Here is a 24,733-nt window from a genome sequence, read left to right as displayed (position 1 = left end):
TAGATGATACCACTCTAATGGCAGAAAGCGAAGAGGAACTAAAGAGCCTCTTGAGACTGAAAGAGGAGAGTGACAAAGCTGGCTTAAAACTCAACATTCAATGAACTAGGATCATGGCATCTGGTCCCATCACTTCACGGCAAATAGATGGGGAAAAAGCAGCAACAGTGACAGATTTTATTTTCTTGGGCTCCAAAACCACTGCAGACAATGACGGCAGCCATGAAATTAAAAGATGCTTGCTCCTTGGAAGAAAAGTTATGATCAACCCAGACAGCATATTAAAAATCAGAGATATCACTTTGTCTACAAAGGTCCATACAGCCAAAGCTACGGTTTCTCCAACAGTCATGTAGAGTTTGACTACAGAGAAGGTTGAGCACTAAAGAACTGATGTTTTCAAACTGTAGTGTTAGAGAAGACTCTTGAGAGTCACTTGGACTGCAAGATCAAACCAGTCAATCCTAAAGGAAATCAACCCTGAGCATTCATTGGAAGGACTGATGCTGAAACTCCAATAATTTGGCCACCTGATGTGAAGAGCTGACTCACTGGAAAAGACCCTGATGCTGAGAAAGACTGAGGGCAGGAGAAGAGGCCCAGAGAGGATGAGATGGTTGAATACCATCACCAACTCAATGGACATGAGCCTGGGAAAACTCTGAGAGATAGTGAAGGACAGGGAATCCTGGCGTGCTGCAGTCCATGTGGTCGCAAAGACTCAGACATGACTTAGCTACTGAACACGCAACCTCATGTTAACAGCTAGCTGGGACTAAGCATATCTGCCCCCCTTTAAAGGGGACAAGCGCTGGTCCACTCTGTCCAGACTCCTCCCTTCAGGACTACATGTTTCCTTTCCTGGTTATGGCCTGGAGCCTACAGGATCCTAGGGCTTTTTGACTTAACACTCCCCATCTCACCATCCATTCTTGCCTGGGAAATCCCGTGGACAGAGGAGCCTGGCAGGCTACACAGTCCATGGGGTTACAAAAGAGTCAGATATGACTTAGCAACTAAAACAAGTATGAATTCGCAACTAAAACAACAACAACAACAACAACACAATTACACAGTTGCTTTACAATGTTGTGTGTCTACTGTACAGCAAAGTGAATCAGCCACATCAACATACCTTCTTGACCATGGTCGTCTCAGATGAATCAAGTTTGGCTCTCTTGGTATCAGGTCCATCTTCTACTCCTTGACTAACTTTGGCAACTTTGGTTTTCTCCCTAGAGGATGAGAAGTGGGAGAATCGAGTTTTACTCTGTGAATTATGCCATGAGAACAAAAAGAGCATCACCAGCTCACTGCATGGAATGGATGGTGGTTAAGAGCAACATCTCACACTGATCTGGTCTCAAATCCCAGCCCAGGTGCTAAGACCACCTGATGTGGCATCTACCTACTATGTGGGAATAATAACCCCTGCAGGATTATTAAGAGAAATAACCAATTGTTAGCAGACTGCCAAGCACGTAGTATGTTCTCAAGAAACGCTGTAAACTTTCCCTGAATTCATTTCCTCCCATCTACCATGGGGAGCTCACCTTCAAATAATCTGGCCTTCTTTTCTCTACAGTGACTTCTTTATCCATTTAGAACATGCCCAAAGACTAGATTTTCTTAAAGCCATCACACATTAGAGTTATAAGAGATTCTGAACATGTCTATCCTTCCCCCATCTCAACTTCACAGGCAAGAAACCTGCAGACTGAAGAGTTCAGGGGCTCCCCTGAAAAGTTCAATGCAAGAAAACAGTTCCTGTCTTGACTCCTGGTGGGGGCTTCACTACCATAAAGGGTCTCTCTCTCTCTCTCATCGGCATGGCGGTGGTCAAAAGTCACAGCCCCCAAACCAACTCTTGTCATCTTACAAGAATGGTATCATCACCATCTTTCATCTAGAAGCTATAAGTTCAAAATATGGTAGGTCTCATCATGTGAGACTTACCAGGATCTGCAACCTCAAGGTGCAAGAAGAGGAGGTCTGTCTGTTCCACCAGAGCTGCCTCTGGACCCTGGAGATGTTCCAAGGTAGACTCTGGCTGAGAGTGCCTCCAGAGTTGCCCATCTAACTAATTAGTACTCAGTTTATTAGCTCTCAAACCTAAACACACACAAGCCCAAGCTGGAGAACAAATGTATACAATCTAATCAAGTCGTCCCTAAACAGAAAGCAAAGCCCAGACTGATCAGACACCCAAGTGGTGTGCTTTGATCACCTTAGAAATGCCTTTCTCATGATCTAGAGCAACTGTTTCCAACCTTTTCGGCACAGTGGGGGGGCACCGACAGTTCAGTGGAAGACAATCTTTCCATGGTCAGGACGGGGGATGGTTCCAGTGGTAATACAAGTGATGGGGAGCAGGAGGTGAAGCTCCGCCCACCTCCTGCTGCACGGCCTGGTTCCTAACAGGTCAAAGACTGGTACCAGTCGGGGGTCTGGGAGTTGGGGAACCCCTGCTCTAGAGGAGACCATCAACTTGGAAGGCAGGAGCCACATCTCCTACAATTCTGAACACACAATCTATGTAGTCAATAAGCTGTTAACTGATTTCCCAAAGTTCTAAGTACTAGAGTAAAATACTTTCCTTAAACAGGTCATTTCCTGTTGCTGTTGTGTCGTTCAATCGCTAAGTCATGTCCAACTCTTCAATCCCATGGACTGCAGCACACCAGGCTTCCCTGTCCTTCACTATCTCCCAGAGTTTGCTCAAATTCATGTCCACTGAGTCGGTGATGCCATCTAACCATTTCAGTCATTTCTTACCCGTGAATAAAAGTACATTTTAAAATGCTATGTTCTCTCCTCCTTTCCCTGAACTTACTCTACAAATTCATGCTCTCCGAGATTGGCAAACGTGTATCCATGGTAGCCAAAAACATCTCCTGTAAAGAACTTGATGCTATTTTTGTGACAGATCTGGTCAACTTTCACTATGACGTCCCTGGAGCAGCAAGTCAGACATACCTGCAGAAGAAAAGAAAAGTGGCTGCATGTGAGTTAGGCAGACCATGACTCACCGCCCAGAAGTCTAAATAAACCTTAATGAACAGTTTCTCTGGGCATGTCTAAAGCCAGTTTCAAACTGGTACAACAGGTTCCTTGGATCCTCAGGTTAGAAGACAAAAGAACAGTTGCAGGTCTCAGTGTGCAGAAAATGTAAATCATCGAGACTGTCATTTCACCTTCTGTGACCAAACCGAAACACGTTGAGCTATTAACTAACAGGCACTCAATGAATTTGTTTCCCCTAAACCATGAATATACATAAACCACATTTCACAGTTTTCATGAAAAGACAGTAATATAACTCAGAGTAAGTTATTTCTAAATCATTAAACCTATTAAAGTCTGATTAAGCTACAGCAAGAAATAAAACCAGTTTTTTAAAATTTACCCAAAGATCATGTTTAAATACAAGGGCATTATCCCCCCCCTTCTTCTGACTGATGTGTGATGATAAAGAAGGTAAACAAGTCCCATTAAGATTATTTTTCCACAGTTTTCGATGTGAAACAATCTGAATTTAAGGACAAAAGAAAAGGTTATAGCCCAAGTGACCTCCCATTCAGAGTTAAGACAATGAGCTGGTGATTCACTCAGGGGAATCATCAATGTTGCTCTGAGGCCTCCAGGTCGTGTTCCAGTAAGTTGAGGTATTGGAAATGGCTAAGTTTTACTGCACAGGACACCATCTTTTCAGGAAAAGTTTTGTGATCAGGAGCAGGAAGACAACTTCTAAATCGCACATGTTTTCTTCTGAACAGAGACAGTTGGAGAAGAAATTACCAAAGGATGTTTTCATTTGATAACCTCTTTGCTGCTGTCTGGGAGCCTGAACACTGACATATCGTCATAGAGAAATGTGTCTCCACTGCCATTCAAAGGCTGCAGCCACCCGGGGAGAAATCAAATCTAAAAGACAAGACAGGTGCAGCTGAACATGCAAACTGTCTGAACAGAGCTCTGCAGTCAAGAGTGAGTGTGAAAACCTTATGAGGACCAGTCAAACATGGCTCAAACAAGTCACGCTTGCCCTGTGAACATGCCTTATATTAATACAAGCAACAACCCCTTGTTTCAGTTCTAACAAAGCTTTAGTGGCTAAAAGTTCAAGGACACCTACAGTAAACCAAATGTGGTTGCTATGGATAAAGAAATGAAGGATGGTTTATGTCCAAATGGAAAATGTTCCAATATCTGGACTGACAAAACAGAGTGAAAAAAATCTTAAAGGGACAAAACGCACAGATGAACCATCCTTTGAAGCCCACATTTGAATACAGGCACATATGAGATACAATGGCGTGGAGACCAAACTCAAATCCTAACCTCTCACGTAATAGGTCTTTCACTGAAAAACCAAGCAGATCATCTCTGACTGTTACATGGTTATCCAACATTTACAAAGCTTTTCCAGGGTGGAGGGAACCATGTCTCAAAGGTCGTATAGACACTGAAGCAGAATTTCACTTATCCTTTCACCTCTGCAGAGATTTGGCAGGGAAATCAAGTGAGGTCGGATATGCTTCATTTGGCTTATGGCTGCAGTGATTCTGCCTAGTTGCCCATGGCAGCATGGTCAAAGTGGCTGTGTGGAGGAGAGAGATATAGACAGACCAAGATCAGGTGTGCTCTTTTAAAAGACAAAACACAGACTGGAGTTTGATATTTCTAACAAAAAAATGACTCTGCTACAGAAATTAATCACCAACTTGTTAAGTTTTCAGAAGAAAACATTTGCAGTGAAATGTATTAAAGCTATGTGCGAAGAGTCTGGAAGGAAGACAAAACACCAATGATGAAAGCTGGTCTTGGGGGAAGTATGCCGAAAGAAGAAACCATAAGGCAGCAACTCACAAGCAGCTAAAGCAGATTCAACAGCCTGGGTCTGCCTAACCCACACACTCAGCAAACTAAGGCCAAACACTAATGAGGCATATACGCACTAAGGTAATATAAGACTTCACCCAACTAGGGCAACAGCTTGGGTTGCCCAAAAACCTGGTTCGCGTTTCTCCTTAAGATAGTACAGAAAAACCCAAACCAACTTTTTGGCCCACCCAATACTAAAAGCGAAGAACAGAACAGCCTACAAACTATATTGGGAAAAAGCTCAGATTTGAGAGTCTAACACCCCAGGGGACCTAATGTACATACAACTAGTGCTTAATTCCTACAGCAGATTTTACGTTCTCTATGAAACTTACAGCATCAAATTGGGTGAAAAATGACTCAGGTTTCTTTTCTATATTCTCAGTGTCCACCTTCACATCCACCATGGGGTTGAGATTCTGTGCTCGCTCCAAAGAGGCTTCAGCCCTGTTTCGGCCAACAGACCCAGTACGGATCAGGAACTGGGCTCCGGGGTCTTCTGGAGATACCTGGGAATGAATTTTTTTTTTTGAATATTCGAATTTGGCAGAAAATAACAAATGAACGTTTCCATTTTATTTTTTTAATTCTTTAATGAATTTGTTACAGTGTAGCTTGTTTTATGTTTTGGTTTTTTTGCTAACAGCATGTGAGATCTTAGCTTCTGGACCAAGGATTGAACTCCCTGCATTGGAAAGCAAAGTCATAACTACTGGACCGCCAGGGAAGTTCCCCTGAACTTTTCCATTTTAAAGAGTAACTAAAATATCTAGCATCTAATTGTATTACAACTGTTTCTATAGGAATTTGTCCAATGCAGATTCCCTATACTCTTTCCTCCTGAGGCTTGAAAACAGACATTTAACTTTTCTTTTTTAAACTGGGCATTGATGGTTAAAGAGCACCCCCTTGTGTTTATAATGCAAATTCACTCTAAACAAAAAAGTCCATGCTTTCTTAATTTTTAACTGCCAACAAAATGACATAATCATGAGTGCTAAAAATTGACCAAAAATACCTACCATGTGCCCAACTTGAAGCATTCATAGAAAGACATAAGTAGCTTAAAAGATGCAGTCCCTGCCTACAAGTAGTTTCAAATCAAACCGATGCAAAAATCAGACACAATTAAGAACGCTGGAAACAAACTCTTAAATTCAATTAAAACTCAGAAAGGAGGCGAGATGAGCAGAGGCTGGAGCAAAGGGACAATTTCACTCGGAAGGCTGGACATCACCAGAAGAGAGCCTCAAAGACAGATAATATAATCCCCTGATAGCCACAAGCAGGATTAGATTCCACTGTTCAAAATGCATTTCTTCACACATCAAACATCTAATTTAATCATTCATCTCCATGGATGACCTCACCACCTCCACCAAGACTGGGCTCAGTAGAGGAAACCCTGCTCTCCTGCCAACTATGCACAGTGCACATGTCCCTACGGTCTTTCCTCCAAGCATACAGGGCTGGTCCTCCTCCCACTTCAGGCCAGCCGTCTAACAGTCCCCGTGACCCATCCTGGGATCTCACAACACAGAGAGATTGTACATCATGGCAGTTTCTGGAGTAATTAAGGTTGGATTCAAATCTGTGATTCAAATCCTGGCTCAAGGACTTAAATGTGTGCTTTTGAGCAAATATGAAGAAATCCCATGTAACATGGGGCTTCTCTGGTGGCTCAGAGGTTAAAGCATCTGCCTCCAATGCAGGAGACCCAGGTTTGATCCCTGGGTTGGGAAGATCCCCTGGAGAAGGAAATGGTAACCCACTCCAGTATTCTTGCCTGGAGAATCCCATGGACGGAGAAGGCTGAAAATGACCACTTTACTAGAAGCAATGCACTTACTCAACACTCTGCCTGGCTTACCTGGGTCATCTGGGCCTTACTCCTTGGCCTCTCAGCTCCTAGCTCTCCTTCCCCCTCACCGGACACCCCAGTCTCTATATGGGCCCTCTTCAGTGCAGCTGTCTTCAGGATTCCATTCAGAATCACTCATATTTTCACTCTATGTAGCTCCATAAACCAAATCCATACCTTTCAGTATCTACCAAAGTCTACTGTTGTTTCTCAAATTGCTTCTACTAATACAGACTTCCCAATCCATTTGAGTCTTATGTTAAACTGTCCATTGGATATTTCCTGCTGTAGATCCCAGGGGCCAATCATATGTGACTCCTACATTTGTTGTCTTTGTTGATGAGCCCACCAGTCAGCCACCCATTCAGTCACCAGAGCCAGAAACCTGGTCTTTGTATCTTCTTCATTTCCTTGACAGCAGCCACCAGGTGACGAGACTAAGCAGGTGGGCTCTGCCAGGAGTCGGGGCCTGGGTTCTGGTGCCCCCACTAACTACTGTGACCTTGGGTGGGCGATGCTTCACCTCCTTTCCTTCTGTTTTCTTATGTGTAAAATAGGGATGATAATCCCTTCATCTGAGAGTTGTTTCTGAGGACTAAATGACACACTACACCTACCGCTCTAAGCATAGCGTCCAGCACCTCCAGTCCACGGCAGCAGCTGTGGTTACTCCTTGCTTCCTCATACGGAATCCACCCGATCCTACCACCTAAGCACTTCTCACCTCTGCGTGCTTCTCGCCATCTCTGTCATCACTGCCATTCCTCAGACTCTTTCCAACTCTCCCTAAACTACTAAGGCAGCCTTCTAAGTAGTCTTCTGTCCCATGCCTTGTGCCATCCACAGTCTACATGGTATCAGTGATCTACACAAGGCCCAAAGCTCAGGGGCCCCTCGCCCATCTGAAACTCTCCAATGACTCCGCACCACCGAGAGAAGTAAGGAAAGGCTTACAGTGGAGTTTACCAGCAGGCCCTTCGTGACTTGGCCCTCACCTGCAGTCTGCACCCTCACCCCCATCCCTTAGGCTTCATGCTCTACAAATACCAAACCGCTTGTTATTTTTGATTTCTACCATGCTGCGCTAATGTCCCCTGCCTAAAACACAGCCCCTCCAACCTTGAAAAATCTCTACTTGTTTTTTAAGACTGAGTTTAGCACTCCGGGAAGCCTTTCATGTCTCCCTGACACAAGCTGAGTCAGGGAGCCTTCTCTGGTTTCTGGAAAAAACTGAGAATGAGAAACAAATCCTGTGCATCCCTCCCTTCCCCCCACCTCCCTGCACCACATGGCATGTGGGACCTTAGTTCCCCAACCAGGGATGGAACCTGCACCCAGAGTCTTAACCACCAGACCACCAGGGAAGTCGCTCTTGTGGATTTTTCTATTGCCCATACCTAGACTACTCCAAGGTAGCCACAGGTGTTCCTGGATGCATGCTGATGTAACTGAAATGAAGAACTCTAAGGGGCGGGAATGAATATCTTCATTTTATAGATGTATAAACTAAGTCTCTGGGAAGTGAATGCCCTTGCCCAACTTCAGAAGGTGGGACTTGAGCCCAAGTCTGCAGGATTCCAAAGCTTTTGCATCATGCAGCACTGTCTCCCTGGGATGTCTGCAGTAAGGGACAAAAGCTCAAGCAAACTGTAAAAGGCGGAACTACTGAGGAGTGCTCGTGCGCTACGCAATTTATGAGTGGGCATCAGGCTGGGTGAGCTGACTGGGATCAGGTCACATGAAGGCAGTGCTTCTCAGCCCTCCCTGACTTTAGACTCACCTGGGAAACTTTTACTCTTAAATAACTACCCGAATATTCTACAGCACAGATGGGACTGAGAACCACGTGTTAGGCTTTTGAAAACTAGTCAGAGGAGCTAGGCCTTGCAGCGGAAGCCAAGCTGGAAGCGCCACCAGTGCTCGCACTGCAGAGGTAAGGGGTGGCTCCGAGACTGAGCGGCGTCCGTCCCCAGGCTGAGGCGCTGGCAGAAGCAGGCCACGCGCCCTCAGCGATCTCTCCTGGTTCCCCATGCTCAGATTCCACAACCAAATGAAGATGCTACCGTTCCACTGCTGTTTTGTTTTTCCACACCAAGGACCTCCAAGTTTTGGAACCACCCCTCCCTGAGTCTCCTCTCTTACCCTTCTCTTGCTGCTGAGTTGCTCAGTTGTGTCCAACTCTCTGCGACCCCAGGGGACTGCAGCACACCAGGCTTCCCTGTCCTTCGCTATTACCCTCTCTACCCAAGATAAATTCTTCTTCTGGGTGAGGTGTTCCTGCCACTAGGGGGCACTGTGGTGCCAATCACCCTTCAAGGGAGATGGTAACTCCACTTTACAGACAAGCAAGCTCAGTGAGGGGACGGAGCCTCTACTGGCGGACCACGTAAGATATGGTGGAGGTGAATTCAAATCTGGCGTTGGCACTGTCAGTCTCCATGGCTACAGTGTCATTAACGCCAGCCCTCCTCTTTCACAGCCCTGAAGGGGCAAGCAGGAACACACACAATCTCCACGTGTTTATACTGGGGTGGAGACTGTGAAGGACAGTGATGTGGGGACAGCGCGTCTCACCTGCTCATGATCCAGCATGGTCAGTCCTTTCACTCCAGCCAGGATGAGATTCTTGGCAATTTCAGCCCCGAGTCCCTTCATGCCGACAAGAAGCACCTGGGAGGCCCGCAGCCTACAAGGCAGACATTGTTAACAGGATGAGAGAGAAGAGTGGAAGTACCTCCAATCACTGAAGAACAAAACAAGACAAAAGGAAGTAACCTTGGTTTTCACTGAATGCACTTAAGCACCAAGACCTCAAATCTTGGAAAAGAAACAGGCTCCACTCTATCCTACAAAGAACAACTCATTCAACAACTGTTTATGGAGCACCTACAATGCCAGGCATCCCTCTAAGGTGTGGAAATACAGCAGTGAAGAAACAGACACAATCCCTGCCCTCCCAGAGCTTGTATTTTCTAGAGACAAAGAGAGACACATAACATGTCCAAAAGTGACGAAAATCAAGCGTGATGTGGATCAGTGATGGACGATGCTACTTTTGTCAGCCTGATCGTGAAGGCCATTCCACAGAGGTGCTGAGCAAAAATTAAAATGAAATGAAGGACAAGCACACAGGTAGTATTTTGGAGAAGAACGTGCCAGGTAGAGAAAACAGCCAAGTGCGAAAGCCCTGAAGCAGAGGGCTGCGTGGCATGTTCCAGGAACAGGAAGGCAGAGAGAGCAGCTGAAGAGCAGAGAGCAAAGGGAAGAATGACAGATGAGGCTGCAGAGAGAACCAGGGGCCACATCATGAAGGCTCTTACAAAGGCACCATCAGGACGCTGGACTTTAAACAAGATGGAAGGTCATGGAGTGGGCACGGGGGGGTTAGAAGAGTGTCACAGTTGAGAGAGGACGATGGCTTGGACTAGTGGGACAGCAGAAGAGGAGGGGCACTATTTAAGCCATCATACACAAGGTGGCATGAAAGAGGGTGCACCTGGGAAGTGTTTATATCATTCTAAGTCTGTAGGGTGACAGAAGAGGAAGCTTAAAAAGAAAGTAATCAGAGGCTGGGCTATACCCCAGGAAGTCTGGACTTAACTCTGAGATCAGCATAAAGCAGCAGAGGTCCACTATCCCTTATGAGAAATTCCTGAACCAAAAGTGTTTCAGAATCAGAATTTTTCCAATTGGAAACAGGAAATAAAGAATTTGCATCATGAAAAACCCCATCAGGGTCTTACAGGTCTTAGCACCTTGTAATCAAACTCATTAATATTTCTGCAGCAAATCTATGATTATTCACACTGACAAGGATGAGTAAGAACTAAGAACAGTCACACATAAATTCAGAGTCTGCTGGCCAATGAGTCTGCTCCTAATTCAGGAAATGAGTCCATTCTCATATAGTACCACTATAGGGAGAACATGCAGAAACTCTTTTCCGAAAATCGTTCTAAGAATTATGGACACTTGCATGTCATCAGGCTAGAAATCTTGAATGGGAATGAGGGCTGATAAAATCCAGTCCTGCACTGATTCTTGATGCTAGCAGATTTGGGATTTCCTTCAGTGGTATGATCAAAGGGTAAAATCAGGAGGAGGGAAAGAACACTGACAGTATTTCCCTCGGAGGCATATGTCTGGTTCCCAGCTTGTTCACTATTGTTTTTCTACACTGCCCTGCCACTGCCAACCACACCCTAGCAGAGAGGAGACTTTCATGCGACAATTCCACTTAACCAGAGTAATTGGGCAAAGGACTTATGACATACAAGCAAGATAAGTAACAGAGAGCTAGCAATGAGGGGGGTCTCTTATTACAGGTTGACAGCATCACACCAGCAGGGGGGAGGAGGAAAGAGACATTCCAATCCCTCCAGAAACAGCACAGATAATAAACAAGCAATGTTTCCAAAGAGGATATCGTACACAGATCAAACTTTTGACATCAGACAGGCTGAGCAGCCATGCATTAAGCTGTACCTTCCAGGTCTCTGCTGTCACTGTTCTTCATCTCCCTTCACCTGGCCCCGACAATGCTGCACCTGGAATTCCAGGTTTCATGGTCCCTCTTAGTCTGAATGATGGTCTTTTCTGGTTTGGCTGCTCCATTACCCCAAGGATATAGCTAGACTGGCCCCGCTTGCTTCTGAGAAATCGATGCCTCCAAACCCACTAACTTCTCAGGCTCTGTTCTCCTTGCCGTTCCTTTGGCAACAGGCAAGACCCAGCACTAATGCCCTTCAGGGGTGAAGACTTGGGTTTGAATTCTGGCTCTGCCACTTCCTACCTGGTGACCCAAGCAAACTGAGCCATCTCTCTGAACCTCATTCCATTCATCTGTAAAATGGAGATACCCATTCTAACTTTAGTCATTTAATCTCCTCGAAGACCTGGTCAAATGTGTGCAAAACCACCTAATGTAGGCCCACCCAACTACCAGATGCTGAATAAAAGTTACCTGAACATCTCTTCAATCTCCACTGCCTTCATTACAAAAGGGCTCAGTGATCAATTTGATTTTGATTAAAAAAAAAAATCTGACAGAGAAACAAAATTTAAGCTGACGTTTAAATCCATTCAGTCGTGGCTCTCTCCCATTTCCGCCACCTTATCTTCCACTACTACCAGCTTCCTCCCAACACGCCTTCAGTTCCCCACCTGCAGACATTAAATCGCAGCGCTATACACGGCTGACATGCGCACCCTGTCTTCCTCCCTCGGCCTCGCCTAGCCTTTCCTCCAGACTTCAAACCCCGACTCAGACACCATTTCCTCAAGAAGTCCTTATCACAACCGACTCAGAGTGTCCTCTCTGAAGTCTTCAAGCGCCTGCTCCATATAAACGCCTCTGACAGAAATCCCATGGAGCCCACGGCCTCCCCAGGATCCCTCCATCCTACAGAGCTCCACGGACTCTTACTCCTCAGGAGGTTTTTTTATTCAACTGCCAACAACACCGAATATTACGGTATGTTTTTAATCCTTAACCATTCTAGGGCCCTGACAGGAGTGCTTATTTCTGGCTCAATTAATAGTACCTGGCACACAGTCAGCACTTAAGAATGTCAGCTCTCATTACTCACTCTAAGGCAGCAATTGCCTTCTGGGAATCAAGCCTACAGAAATACTCAGGTGGGCCAAAACCAGGCACACTGATGTTCGCGGCAGCATGGGCCACCACTCCACGGCCACCACCCTACCCTGGCCTCTGTTTCTCACCTGTAAAACTGCAACACCCTGATACCCGGCCTCCCTGCTCCCATCCCTGCCCCCCACAAGCCACTGTCCCCATCTCAGGAAGAGAGAGCTCCGACACCAGATCATGCCACTCTCCTGCTGAGTCCCTTCAATGGTGCCCAGGCAAGCTTGGTACTGTCAGCCCTGCCACCTCATCCAGCTCTCGCCCTTGGTAATCGCCTACAGCTCGGCTGGCCGTCCCTGACCCTAGAAAGCGCCGCCACGTCGGCTCCTGCCGCTGGATTCTGGCATTAGCTGTTCTCTCTGCTTCTTCCCCTACCTCATCACATGACCTGTTCTTCAGGTCTCAGCTCAACTGTTTCCATCGTGAGAGAGGTCCACACTGGCCACCTCATCCAAAGTAGGTCCACATCTGGAGTTATGCTATTTGTTCACGTGGTCACTGCTCAATCCTCCATCAGAGTGTAAGCAAGCTTCAGAAACCACACAATCTCTAGTGTCTGTGATTGTGTTTGGAAATATATTACAGTGTTAATCCAGTAGCTGTTACAGATACAGCAAAAGAAATCCCAGTAGAATTACACAAACCTGGTAGATAGCAAAATAGCGCAAAACATAAATAAATAAACAAACAACAACAAAGAATAGTTAACACTCCGTGAACACTCACACTACCTGCCAACCACTGTTCTAAACTCTTCACGTGTATTATGTCATTTAACCCTCATGAGGATCTCATGAGCTGGCACCTTGCTATCCCTATTCTGGAGCTGAGAAAACAGGGACTAAGAAGTGAACTAGCTTACACAGTGGTTACACAGCTAAAAGTAACTGAAAGAACTAGCTAGTAGAGAAGGGCAACCAGGTAGAGTGAGTGAGACGGCGGGCTCAGAGGCCACCTTGAAAGCAGGACTCCATCTTGGGCTGGATTGTGGACTTCGAGCTATATGCCCAGTATCTGTGGAAACGACATACCAACTGGAAAACCAGACCCCCGGGATGGAAGAGCTCCAGGGCTTGTACATAGACTCTCCTTCTCCTAAAAGAATACCCTAATTATCTGCGTAACCAAACAGAATCACAAATTCTATTATGCTTATTGGGTTATGACCACAGACCTATTGATAATTGTCCACTGTTACCTACCTAGGCTTAAGGCATATGAATCACGGGTTAACTTTGATTGTATCTTTCTTTCCCTTTGTTCAGACTAGTTTCAGGGAATTTGGGGAGGTGGCTTTGGGCACGTACACTTAGGGTATATAAGGTTTTCACTAAAACTGGTCGAGGTCCTTGGCTAAGAGGAGACTCTGCCTTGGGCCCACCGGTGTAATAAACTCCACTCCACTATCTGCATTGTTCTTCTGAATGAGTTTGTTTCCCTGAACGCGAGGCTACAACATTATTAGTCTCATTTTACAGATAAAGAAAGCTGAGAGTGTCAGATAAAATTATGCAGCCCCGCCCTCACCACATCCATGCCCTTAATTCCTGGGATCCATGAATAAATTACATCATGACAAAAGGAATTTTGCTGATGTGATCAAATTAAGCATTTGGGGGGGAAGGGCAGGGGTAATTATCCTGGATTTTCCAGGTGGGTCCAAATAATCACAAGGGTCCCTTAGAGAGGGAGACAGAAGGGTCAGAGGTGGCAAGGTGATGACAAAAGCAAAGGCTTTGCTCAGAGAAGAGAGGCTTGAAGATGCTTTGGAGATGAGGAAGGGGCCACAAGTCAAGGAATGCATGTGGCTTCTAGACATTAGAAAAATCAAGCAAACAAATTCTTCCCAGAGCCTCCAGAGAGCACAGCCCTGCCTTGACTTTCATTTAGCCCAGGGAAACCGATTCCAAACTTCTGACCTCCAGAATTTGGGCTGTTGTAGGCCACTAAATTTGTGGTAATCGTTACAGCTGCCAAAAGGAAACTGACCCACTGAGGCACGGAGTTCTTAGGGACCTTGCTGAATATAAACCAGCTACCCAACAGGCATTATTTTGTCTGCCACTCTCAGCTTCCTTTATCTGTAAAATGAGACTAATAATGCTACCAACCTTGCAAAAGTTAATATATATAAGTTGCTTAGAACAGTGCTTGGCATTCAAAAACTGTGTTTTTTGGGTGGTTTTTTTGGCCATGCCACAGTGAGGCATGTGGGATCTTAGCAAAGCAGATACCAACTTGCGCAATACTGCTCCAGAGTCTGCTCATAAAGTTACATGCCTCTCAGGACTTCCCTGGCGGTCCAGTAAGGCTCCACACCTCCAAAACAGCAGGTGCGGGTTCGATTCCTGGTCTGAGGGCTAAGATTCCATATGACTTGGGGCCAAAAAACCAACACATAAAAGAGAAACAGTATTGTAAGAAATTCAATAAAGACTTTAAAAACGGTCCACATAAGAAAATCTTTGGAAAAAATAAAGTTATATGCCTCTCTACAGGAAATAAAGGTAAAGTCACATTATGACATATTGTGTACAGTCCATCAGTAACAATGACAGTAATTACCACCCACAGAGGGCCCACAGGGCGCCAGGCACCCTGTATGGTGTGTACATACAGTGCCTCACTGAAACCTTGATTATGGCTCACCATTGTCCTCTCTCAGAAAGCACACACTCTCTAAATGTTCCATATAGTTTCTCTCCCTAAAAGGCAAGGTGGCTCCACGGGCCCCAGCATGGGCCATTATGTTTCCATAGGAAAGGGTTCATGCTTGCCTTGAGAAAGGAAAAATACAGGTTCAGCAAAGATGTCCAAGCTCTCACAGCTAACGGGTGCCCAGCACTGGGGATCCAAATTCAATTTTAACCAGGATCTGTGCTTTTCTTTCCCTCTCTCATCGTCTCCCCCATGCTGCCTTGCATATTGTTGTTCAGTCGTGTCTGACTCTTTGCGACCTCATGGGCTGCAGCACACCAGGCTTCCCTGTCCTCCACCACCTCCCGGAGCTTGCTCACACTCATGTCCACTGAGTCGGTGATGCCACCCAACCAACTGGTCCTCTGTCATCCTCCTCTCCTTCTGCCTTTAATCCTTCCCAGCATCAGGGTCTTTTCCAATGAAGATAAAGTAGGTTCTAAATAAGTATTTGTGGATTCACTCCCCTCTAACTTCTGCCATAGAAATACCTTTTAAATTTCTGGAAAGGAAGGAACCAATCTTTATACCACAATCTGAATTCACAAAACATACTGCAAAGTAAGTCAAGCCAATGAACTTCACTCATGATTAAAAATTCTGAAGACTACGAAATTCACATTCAAACCACGTTTATTGAGAGTCTAATGCAAAAATCTTGTATAGGACTATTTCTAGTAGGGCAAACACAAAGTCCCCAAGGACAGGCATATCTGAGGAACAGAGGGGTTCAAGGACAGATAGCTTGAATGGAGCAAGCCAGGGAGATGCAGGCAAGGACAGGCAGGCAGGGCAAGAAGGGCACCAGATTTAAAAGATCTAAGCACTCAGAAAATCACTGGGAAGGCTTTGAGAAGGAATGTTTGTTTTTCATTTAAATCAGTTTGGCTACTAAGTGGAGGATGGATTATAAGGAGTCAAGAGTGGAACGGGGAGACCAAGGAACTGTAGAGGTGATCTGAGATGATCAGTATAATGAAAAAAGGCAGGTGAGATAAACCTTGAAGCAGAGCCCTGAGGACTTCCCAGTAGACTGGACGAAGACAGAAAGGACAAAGATGAATAAAGAGTTCCTAGGTTTCTGGTCAGTGCAACCAGATAAATGATGGGACCACTTGGCAGATTTGACCATTTCCTCCTTCTAAAAATACTTCTTTTTCAATTAACAGTACAGTTGTTGTGGTTTAATTGCTAAGTCATATACAACTCTTTGTGACCCCATGCCAGGCTCCTCTGTCCATGGGACTTCCCAGGCAAGAATACTGGAGTGGGCTGCCATGCCCTCCTCCAGGGGACCTTCCCGACCCAGCGCTAGAACGCAAGTCTCCTGCATCTCCTGCATTGGCAGGTGGATTCTTACTGCTGAGACACCAGGGAAGACCCACAGTACAGTACTTGTCATTTAAATCTATGATCCCGCTCAATCCAACTGCCTATTCATTATACTTACTCAAATGTCTTGTCAGAATCCAAGACACAACTTAAGGTTGTTCCCCACCTCAATCTGCTTGGGCAAACCTGCTCCTCCCAGTCTAGCTTGTCCTTCTGGAGTTTCCTGGCAGCCCACTGACACCTGCTGTATCTTATTTATCACAACCCATCTCCTATTTAGTTCCTCATCTTTTGTTGCTGTGATTTATATTTGTCAAATAATGGTAGTGAGAATTCACTGAATGCCTTCTGTGCATGGACCCTATTCGTGCTTCATCCCATTTCTCAATTAAAAAAAAAATTTTTTTTTTTTTCCTGCACTGTACAGCATGTAGGATCTTAGTTCCCCAACCAGGGACTGAACCCAGATCCTTTGCAGTGAAAGCCAGGAGTCCTAAGCACTGGCCCGCCAGGGAAGTCCCATCTTTCTCAAAAATCTTATAATGTAGATTCTGTTATTTTCATTTGATAAGTGAGAAAACTGAAGCACAGAGAAGTTAAGAAATGTATCCAAGGTTAGATAACTAAGAAGTTCTGGATTCAAACTCAACTATTAATAACTAGAAAATGGATCCTTATATGAAACCACCAGGACTGGCTTCCAGTACAGGCTCTGTCACTTTCATGACAACTAGGTGCCCATGGAACCAACTCAAGTGCTGTCTCAACAGCAGCTGTGTAGGATGATGAGTGTTTCGAAACAGCGAAGTTTTTGGGAGTCCCAATCCTGTAAGGTTAAAACTTCAACACTGAGTCCTTAAAGATTTAGTCACACTCACCCCTCCTTTGTGTACATGTGGGACCTAAGGCCAAGGAACTGTGTGACGCACCCAAGGCCAGAGAGCCAGCGAGCACAGCCAGGAATTAAACCCAGGTTTCTGGACTTCCCAGGTCTTTGCCGCCTACCACCATTCCATCCACTCAACAAAGCACTGGGAATTTCACAGCGACAGGTCAAAACCCACATCTCAATTATCGGACATTTCAAACCACCTACCCTCACAGAGCTTATCTTCTACTTCTCTCTTCCCAGGCACCTTCCTTCCTCACTCTGAGATGGGGTTAAACGGGCCTCTGGTGCGAAACACAGTGCAAAAACTACTGAAGCACATGGTCTGAGAACGACCAGGGCTGCCAGCGTCAACGCTCTCCTTTATGTTACTTTAACTGAAAGAATGAGCTCCTCCAGGGTGGCAAATGAGCTATCATGGAAACCGGCAGTGAACCTGAAGTTACCAGCTTAGATAGAAGTCCCACTTCTATTTACTTGGTGTGTGACCTTGGGAGAGCTGGCTCCCTTCCCTAAACCTCAACCACAACATGGGCTGGGCACACACCAAGAGCTGCAAACTCACATGCTTAGGGCCGGGCAGTTCCATCAGTGATTGAAGCAGAGCTGATGGAGACCATGGCCACATAAGCTCTCTGTAAGACAAGCAGCCTCCACTTCGATCCAACCGATGTAGGGATGTCTGACCTTACTGTTTGTCTGACCTTAACTACTTTTCGAAAGACAGAAATCAGAAACTGCGACATCCCCATATGTGGGGAGCGTGGGGAGTAGTTGGGAGACAGAGACATTTTCCCAACTTCTCATTAAAAAATTCCAACATACAGAAAAATAGAAAGGAGAGTTAATATTTTACCCTGCTGGCTCTACCCATGTGCTAACAAGGCAGCCCTTCACACCTTTAGCTTGCAGCTCCAAAAATATGATGTTTTCCTTCATAACCACACTGCTATCGCATCTAGAAAATAATTCCCCAAATTGTCTAACAGGACTGAATACTCAAATTTCCCCTATTGTCTAAAAGTTATTTTTTTAGAGAAGTTTTCTTTTTGAACCAGGATCCAATTAGGATCACACCTTGGATTTGGCTCCACCACTTTACTCTCTTAATTGAGAACAGTCCCACTGCTTGCTTTTTCCATGACACTGACTTCTGGAAGAGAACCAGGGCAGCTGTCTTGTAAAATGTTCCACATGCTGGACATCTCATCATTACCTCAATAGTGTCCTTTAACCTGTTCCCCTGTTCTCTAAAAACATGATTAGGGTAAAATATGTTTGGTAGGAAAACATCAGAGATGATGCATTAAGGTTCTTATATCACCACATCAGAAAATACATTATTAAATATTTCTAAGTGAGGTTGATTTTATTCTTTCCATGCTCAAATTGTTCCAAATTTGGCCAATTCTTTTAGAATTTTTAATGCTGGCAACTAATTTCAAAAAAATTAAAACACTGTATGAGAGATACACCCGTTTTTAACCTCCAGACTGTATGAGTTCCCCTGAAGGCCATTTTTATTATGATTTCTCTCCCTGACAACTCTCTGACAACCCTGGTCCAACATGACAGAGTCAGAGGCAAACCTGTAGCCAGAATGCAGTTATCGACTCCCAGGCTGCTTTCTATTGCACGAAGTTACTCCAGTCTCCGAAGCTCTCCTATCCCACCTGGAGTTCCCTTAGAGACCAATCAGTTTGCTTTGTGGTGCTTCCTTTGTTTCTGAACAGAGGAAGAAACCACTGCCTTCCTTCTCCAAAGAGCTGCTATGAGACTATAGAGCATTTTATCAACTCTGTGAGACTGCCTACAAATCTATAGCTCTCAAATGATAGGTAACCCCTTCCTTCCCCCAGGACCCTCAGCCAACCCTTTGCAGGTTCTCCACTGAGCTCAGTACATTTCCATTTCCTCAGAATAACTCCAACCTCCCAAGAATTCCTTACCCTGACTCTGATTTGCTCCTTAGGTCTTCTCTCCCTCAAGAGCCTCCATCCATCCTTTATTGCTCCTCAGATAAATCATTGGTTCCTAAGCCTCTGACAGCTCCCTCACTAATTCTAGTTTAATCCTCACCGACACTATACCACTTCAAATAAGACCGACCTGCTGTTCCCAAACCCTTGGATCAATCCTTCCAGAACACCCAGGATTCATGTCCCAATTCTTTAGGACCTCCTAACACTTCAATCCTTCAATCAGGTGAACCTAAGTTCAATCCACCCCACCTATGTCTTCAAGCCCATTCTCATTATTGATCAATCGTCTACTTCAGGTGCGTCCAACCCTCAGACCAATGCTTACTAATACCTCATGATGTACCTTCCTCCACAATCACAGAAGATTCCAGAATGAGCCTGAAGTAACCCCCACCTCACCCCCAACACACACACTCTCACCAAAAAATTCTACAAGCTCTCACTTCTCAAACTAAATTCTTGTGACCTGCCTGCCTCCCCAATCCTTCAATCAAGTAATTCTCCACTTTGTACACCCTCACATCACATAATCACTCCCCATTACCCAGACCTCATTACTGAACTCAATCACTCCTACATTGCTACTTATATGTCTAGTAGTAAACAGTTAAAACCTAAATCCAAAAGCAAACTCCCAATTCTTCCCACCACACCTCCAGTTTCCCCACCTCGCTCAGTAAAGGCACTTCCATCTTTCCACTTGCTTAGGCCCCAAACCTTGGAGGCATGCTTGACTTCTGTGTTTCACATCCCACACATTGAATCCTTCAGCAAAGCCTGTCCACTCTACCTTCAAATTGTAAGAATCTATATTTGACCCCTTCTCTAGAGTTCCCTGGTGGCTCAGAGGTTAAAGCGTCTGCCTGCAATGTGGGAGACCTGGGTTCGATCCCTGGGTCGGGAAGATCCCCTGGAGAAGGAAATGGCAACCCACTCCAGTATTCTTGCCTGGAGAATCCCATGGACGGAAGAGCCTGGTGGGCTACCATCCATGGGGTGGCAAAGAATTGGACACGACTGAGCAACTTCACTTCACTAGAGTTCCAAGTGGTCACTACTTCCGTCTCAAGGGGATTACCACAGCTACCTCCTAACCAGAATCCTTCTTCCCACTTCTGCGCACTTCAACAGAGAAAACTGATCCTTTTCGAACACAAAGCAGATCGTGTTACTTCTCTGCTCAAAACTCTCCAACAGGTTCCTCAGCACTTAGTATTAAAAACCTTCCCCGGATTTGGTTCCAGCCACTTCTGTTGCTCTATTTTGCCAAGCATGCCCTGGCCTCCAGGATTTTGCTGTTCTCTGAGGGTGGAAGGTCCTTCGAGATGATCACACAGCTCTTTGCCTCCTTCCTTGCATACAGAACCGAGGCTCAGTGTTACCTCTCAGGTAACTCCCCTGGCCACCCTATCAAAGCAGCTCTCCCACTAACCCAACACTGTAGAGCAACTATACTCCAGTAAAACGAAAAACAAACAAACAAACAAACAAACAGGATTTCCCTGGTGGCTCGGTGGTGAAGAACCCGTCTACCAACAAAGGATTCGATCCCTGATCCAGGGAAGATTCTACTGCCACCGAGCAACTAAGCCTGTGCACCACAACTAAGCCCTAGCTCTAGAGCCCAGGAGACACAACTACTAAAGTCTCAGAACCCTAGAGCCCCCCGCTCTGCACCAAGAAAAGTCCCCACAATGAATGAGAAGCCCACAGAGCAAGGAAGACCCAGCACAGCCAAAAATGAATAAAATTTTAAAACAGCTCTTCCACCTCACCATCCTTTGTTGATCCTCTTTTCCTGCTTTATTTTTTCTCCCTGACTCCTGCATTGCCCAATATTTTGCTATTTCTTTAGGTTTACTGCCTTCCCCACAAGAATGTAGTCTCCATCGTTCACTGACACCCGCTCAGTGCCTACAACGGTGTCTGCGGTAGGTGCTCAATAAATATCTGATCAAATCCATCGCCTCTTTCAAAGACTTCATCCCCTCAGAAAATTACTTGCCCAAGACGAAGGTATGCCCAATCCTGTCCTCTCTGGAGGGCATCCCCAGATCTACACATATGAAGCCTCTTCGGGTACCTCCAGCGTACCTTCCGAGCCTCTCGGGATGCCCACTTGAAATAAAGTACCCCAAAATTCCTCAAAAAAAAAAAAAAAGAAAGAAAAGAAAAAAGCCCTCATTCTCTCAGACTGGCCCACCACTTAGAGGCCACAAGAAATGAATGCAAGTTCGCATCCGTTTGGCTCGCCAGTCTCCCCCAGCGGCCAGCCAAGACGAGGTTCCTGCTACCTATGAATGAATCAACTATGCCCCCCGTCCCCACTTCACCGTTTCCAGGCATTCCTCCCCTCTCCTATTCCCTAAGCCCGCAACCCCGATCCAAATCCCACCATCACTCCCTTCGGGCGTCGAGTCCCTGAACCTCCGCTTCGAGAGGCCGCCAACCCCTCGGAACGACCCTCCCACCACCTGGGACGTCCCTGCTTCCCAAAGCTTCTGAGGAAGCAGACCAAATCTACCCCCTCCAGTCCTCTCAAGAGGGCGCCCACGCCTGACACGATTCCCGCCTCCTCTTTTCAAATTAAACCGTCGCGTTCCCCGAAGGCCGCCAACGCCTCAGGCCAGACGCCCCCTGCAGATCCTCAACGCACCCACCCCCCAAGCCGCACCAGCCCTGACCGTTTCTGGGCCTCCAATCCCCAAAGACGGATCTGCCGGTCATACTGCGCCGCCTCCTCCTCGCTGATACCGCCGCCCGCCTCCTCCTTCTCCACCATGGCGCCGGCTCTAGCTGCCTGAGCTCTGGTCCCGCTCCCGGCAACCGCCACCCGGCCCCACACGCCGCCAACCGCCGCCGGTCGCCCGCCCGGGAGGCGTCTGCGCCTGCGCCACGGACTGCGCCTGCGCAGTACCTCCTCCAGCGCCCCACCCCCACCCCGCCCCGGAGTCAAAACCACGTGGACCTCCTTAGCCTCCAAGGCGGGCGGGACACAGCCAGTCACGTGACGGAGTCTGTGGCCAATCCTGGCCAAAAGTCCCCGCGGCTTCTAGCCCCACGGGACTACCCAGGTGGTCGTTTGTAAAGGAAAGGAAAGTGAAGTTGCTCAATCATGTCCGACTCTGCGGCCCCATGGACCGTAGCAATCCTGTCCCTGGGATTTTACAGGCAACGGTACAGCAGTGGGATGCCATTTTCTTCTCCAGCGGATATTCCCTACCCAGGGATCGAACCCAGGTCTCCCATATTGCAGGCAGACGCTTTACCGTCTGAGCCACCAGGGAAGCCAGGTTGTCGTTTGCTGCTGCTACTGCTGCTAAGTCGCTTCAGTCTTGTCCGACTCTGCGCGACCCCATAGACGGCAGCCCACCAGGCTTCCCCGTCCCTGGGATTCTCCAGGCAAGAACACTGGAGTGGGTTGCCATTTCCTTCTCCAATGCGTAAAAGTGAAAAGTAAAAGTGAAGTCGCTTAGTCGTGTCCGACTCTTAGCGATCCCATGGACTGCAGCTCTCCAGGCTCCTCCGTCCATGGGATTTTCCAGGCAAGAGTACTGGAGTGGGGTGCCATTGCCTTCTCCGAGGTGGTCGTTTATGTGGCTGTAAATCCAGAAAATATAATTAAATCTGCTGAATCCTGGCAGCGCGGGCGTTGTGAAATAGAGTGGCAAGTAAAATAGACTAAGCCCTGCCCTCATGGAGCTTACATTACACTGAAGAGAGCCCAAAGTGGGGGGAAGGGGGAGGGGAAGTCAGGCACTCAGTAAATGTTTTGGAGAAAAGTAAAACAGGATATGAGGCTAGAGGGTGACAGGAGTGGCCAGAGGAGGTCTCTCAGAAAAGGTGACATTGAGCAGAGAGCTGAAGGAGCTGCAATAACAAGCTATGTAGATGGAGTATTTCTTGGGGTGGTGAGGCCAGCAGGTGCACAAGCCCTGAAGCTGGCACATGTGACATTTGAGGACCCATGGAGAGGGGGGGAGAAGGCGATGGCCCCCCACTCCAGTACTCTTGCCTGGAGAATCCCATGGACGGAGGAGCCTGGTAGGCTGCAGTCCGTGGGGTCGCTAAGGGTCGGACACGACTGAGCGACTTCACTTTCACTTTTCACTTTCATGCATTGGAGAAGGAAATGGCAACCCACTCCAGTGTTCTTGCCTGGAGAATCCCAGGGACGGGGAAGCCTGGTGGGCTGCCGTCTATGGGTCACACAGAGTCGGACACGAGTGAAGTGACTTAGCAGCAGCAGCAGCATGGAGAGGGGAGGGCAGATGGAGCAGAGTGAGAGGGTGGCAAATGGCACGAGATTAAATCATAAAATGAAGCAGGTGGGAAATCACTAGGACCTTTTTTTGTTGTTTAGTCACTAAGTTGTGGGGCTTCCCTCCGAGCTCAGTCGGTAAAGAATCTGCCTGCAATGCAGGAGACCAGGGTTCGATTCCTGGGTTGGGAAGATCCCGTGAAAAAGGAAATGGCAGCCCACTCCAGTATTCCTGCCTAGAGAATTCCATGGACAGAGAAGCCTGGTAGGTTACAGTCCATGGGGTTGCAAGAGTGGGACACGACTGAGCAACTAAACCACTACCACCACTAAGTTGTGTCTGACTCTTTGCAACCCCAAGGAATGTAACCTACTAGTCTCCTCTGTCCATGGAATTTTCCAGTCAAGAATTCTGAAGTGGGTTGCCATTTCCTTCTCCAGGGGATCTTCCCAACCCAAGGATTGAACCTATGTCTCATGCATTGGCAGGCGGATTCTTTAGCATTTAGCCACCTGGAAAGCCCCATGTAGGACCTTGTAGGCTAGTAATAGCTAATGTGTACTTAGGCAAAGTGCCTTTTTATTGCTCATTCTACAAATATTTATTAATAAATTGTCAACCACCAATCTTTGTGCTAGGGATAGAACAGTGAAAAAGAAAAAAACAGTATCTGCCCTCTCATGGAGCTTAAATGGGCTTTACATGGATTATTTCTCTAACCCTTGGAAGAGTAGATACATTCTTTAATATTCCCATTTCTTAGCTGAAGAGTGTGAGATCCAGCAAAGTTAAGTATTAGTGGCCCAAGCAAAGTATTAATATCTTAGGAGTAGTGAAACTAGGATTCAAACCCAGACCCACATGCTTTCTCAGGAAGTTACACTTCTGGTGGTACACTAAGCTCTTACTATGTTCTCTGACCTCGGAGAAGGCAATGGCAACCCACTCCAGTACTCTTGCCTGGAAAATCCCATGGACAGAGGAGCCTGGTAGGCTGCAGTCCATGGGGTCGTGAAGAGTTGGAGATGACTGAACGACTTCACTTTCACTTTTCACTTTAATGCATTGGAGAAGGAAATGGCAGCCCACTCCAGTGTTCTTGCCTGGAGAATCCCAGGGATGGCGGAGCCTGGTGGGCTGCCGTCTATGGTATCACACAGAGTCGGACACGACTGAAGC

The 24,733-nt window shown here is 46.6% G+C and overlaps 1 protein-coding gene across 3 annotated transcripts in view; it reads right to left on the bottom strand.

The window, feature by feature from the left end:
* Positions 1–22,144, bottom strand: part of SAE1 (SUMO1 activating enzyme subunit 1) — a 60,633-nt gene extending 38,489 nt beyond the window's left edge. For 2 of the 3 annotated variants that reach the window (XM_068992336.1, XM_068992337.1), the window contains exons 1-5: positions 21,977–22,144; positions 9,320–9,431; positions 5,220–5,393; positions 2,834–2,976; positions 1,136–1,235 (exon numbers count right to left, since the gene is read on the bottom strand). In XM_068992336.1, coding sequence (XP_068848437.1) covers positions 1,136–1,235; positions 2,834–2,976; positions 5,220–5,393; positions 9,320–9,431; positions 21,977–22,074 — 627 coding nt within the window. In that variant the 5' untranslated portion in view covers positions 22,075–22,144. Of the gene's footprint in view, positions 1–1,135; positions 1,236–2,833; positions 2,977–5,219; positions 5,394–9,319; positions 9,432–21,687; positions 21,724–21,976 lie in introns of those variants that run through there. The other variant, XM_068992338.1, reaches the window with a different exon arrangement.
* Between the last annotated feature and the right edge of the window lie 2,589 nt (positions 22,145–24,733).

Source organism: Capricornis sumatraensis, chromosome 20 (genome assembly GCF_032405125.1).
Source record: "Capricornis sumatraensis isolate serow.1 chromosome 20, serow.2, whole genome shotgun sequence".
NCBI classification, from domain to species: domain Eukaryota; kingdom Metazoa; phylum Chordata; class Mammalia; order Artiodactyla; family Bovidae; genus Capricornis; species Capricornis sumatraensis.
The sequence above is the reverse complement of the archived record's forward strand: the minus strand, read 5'-3'. Positions and strand labels throughout refer to the sequence as shown.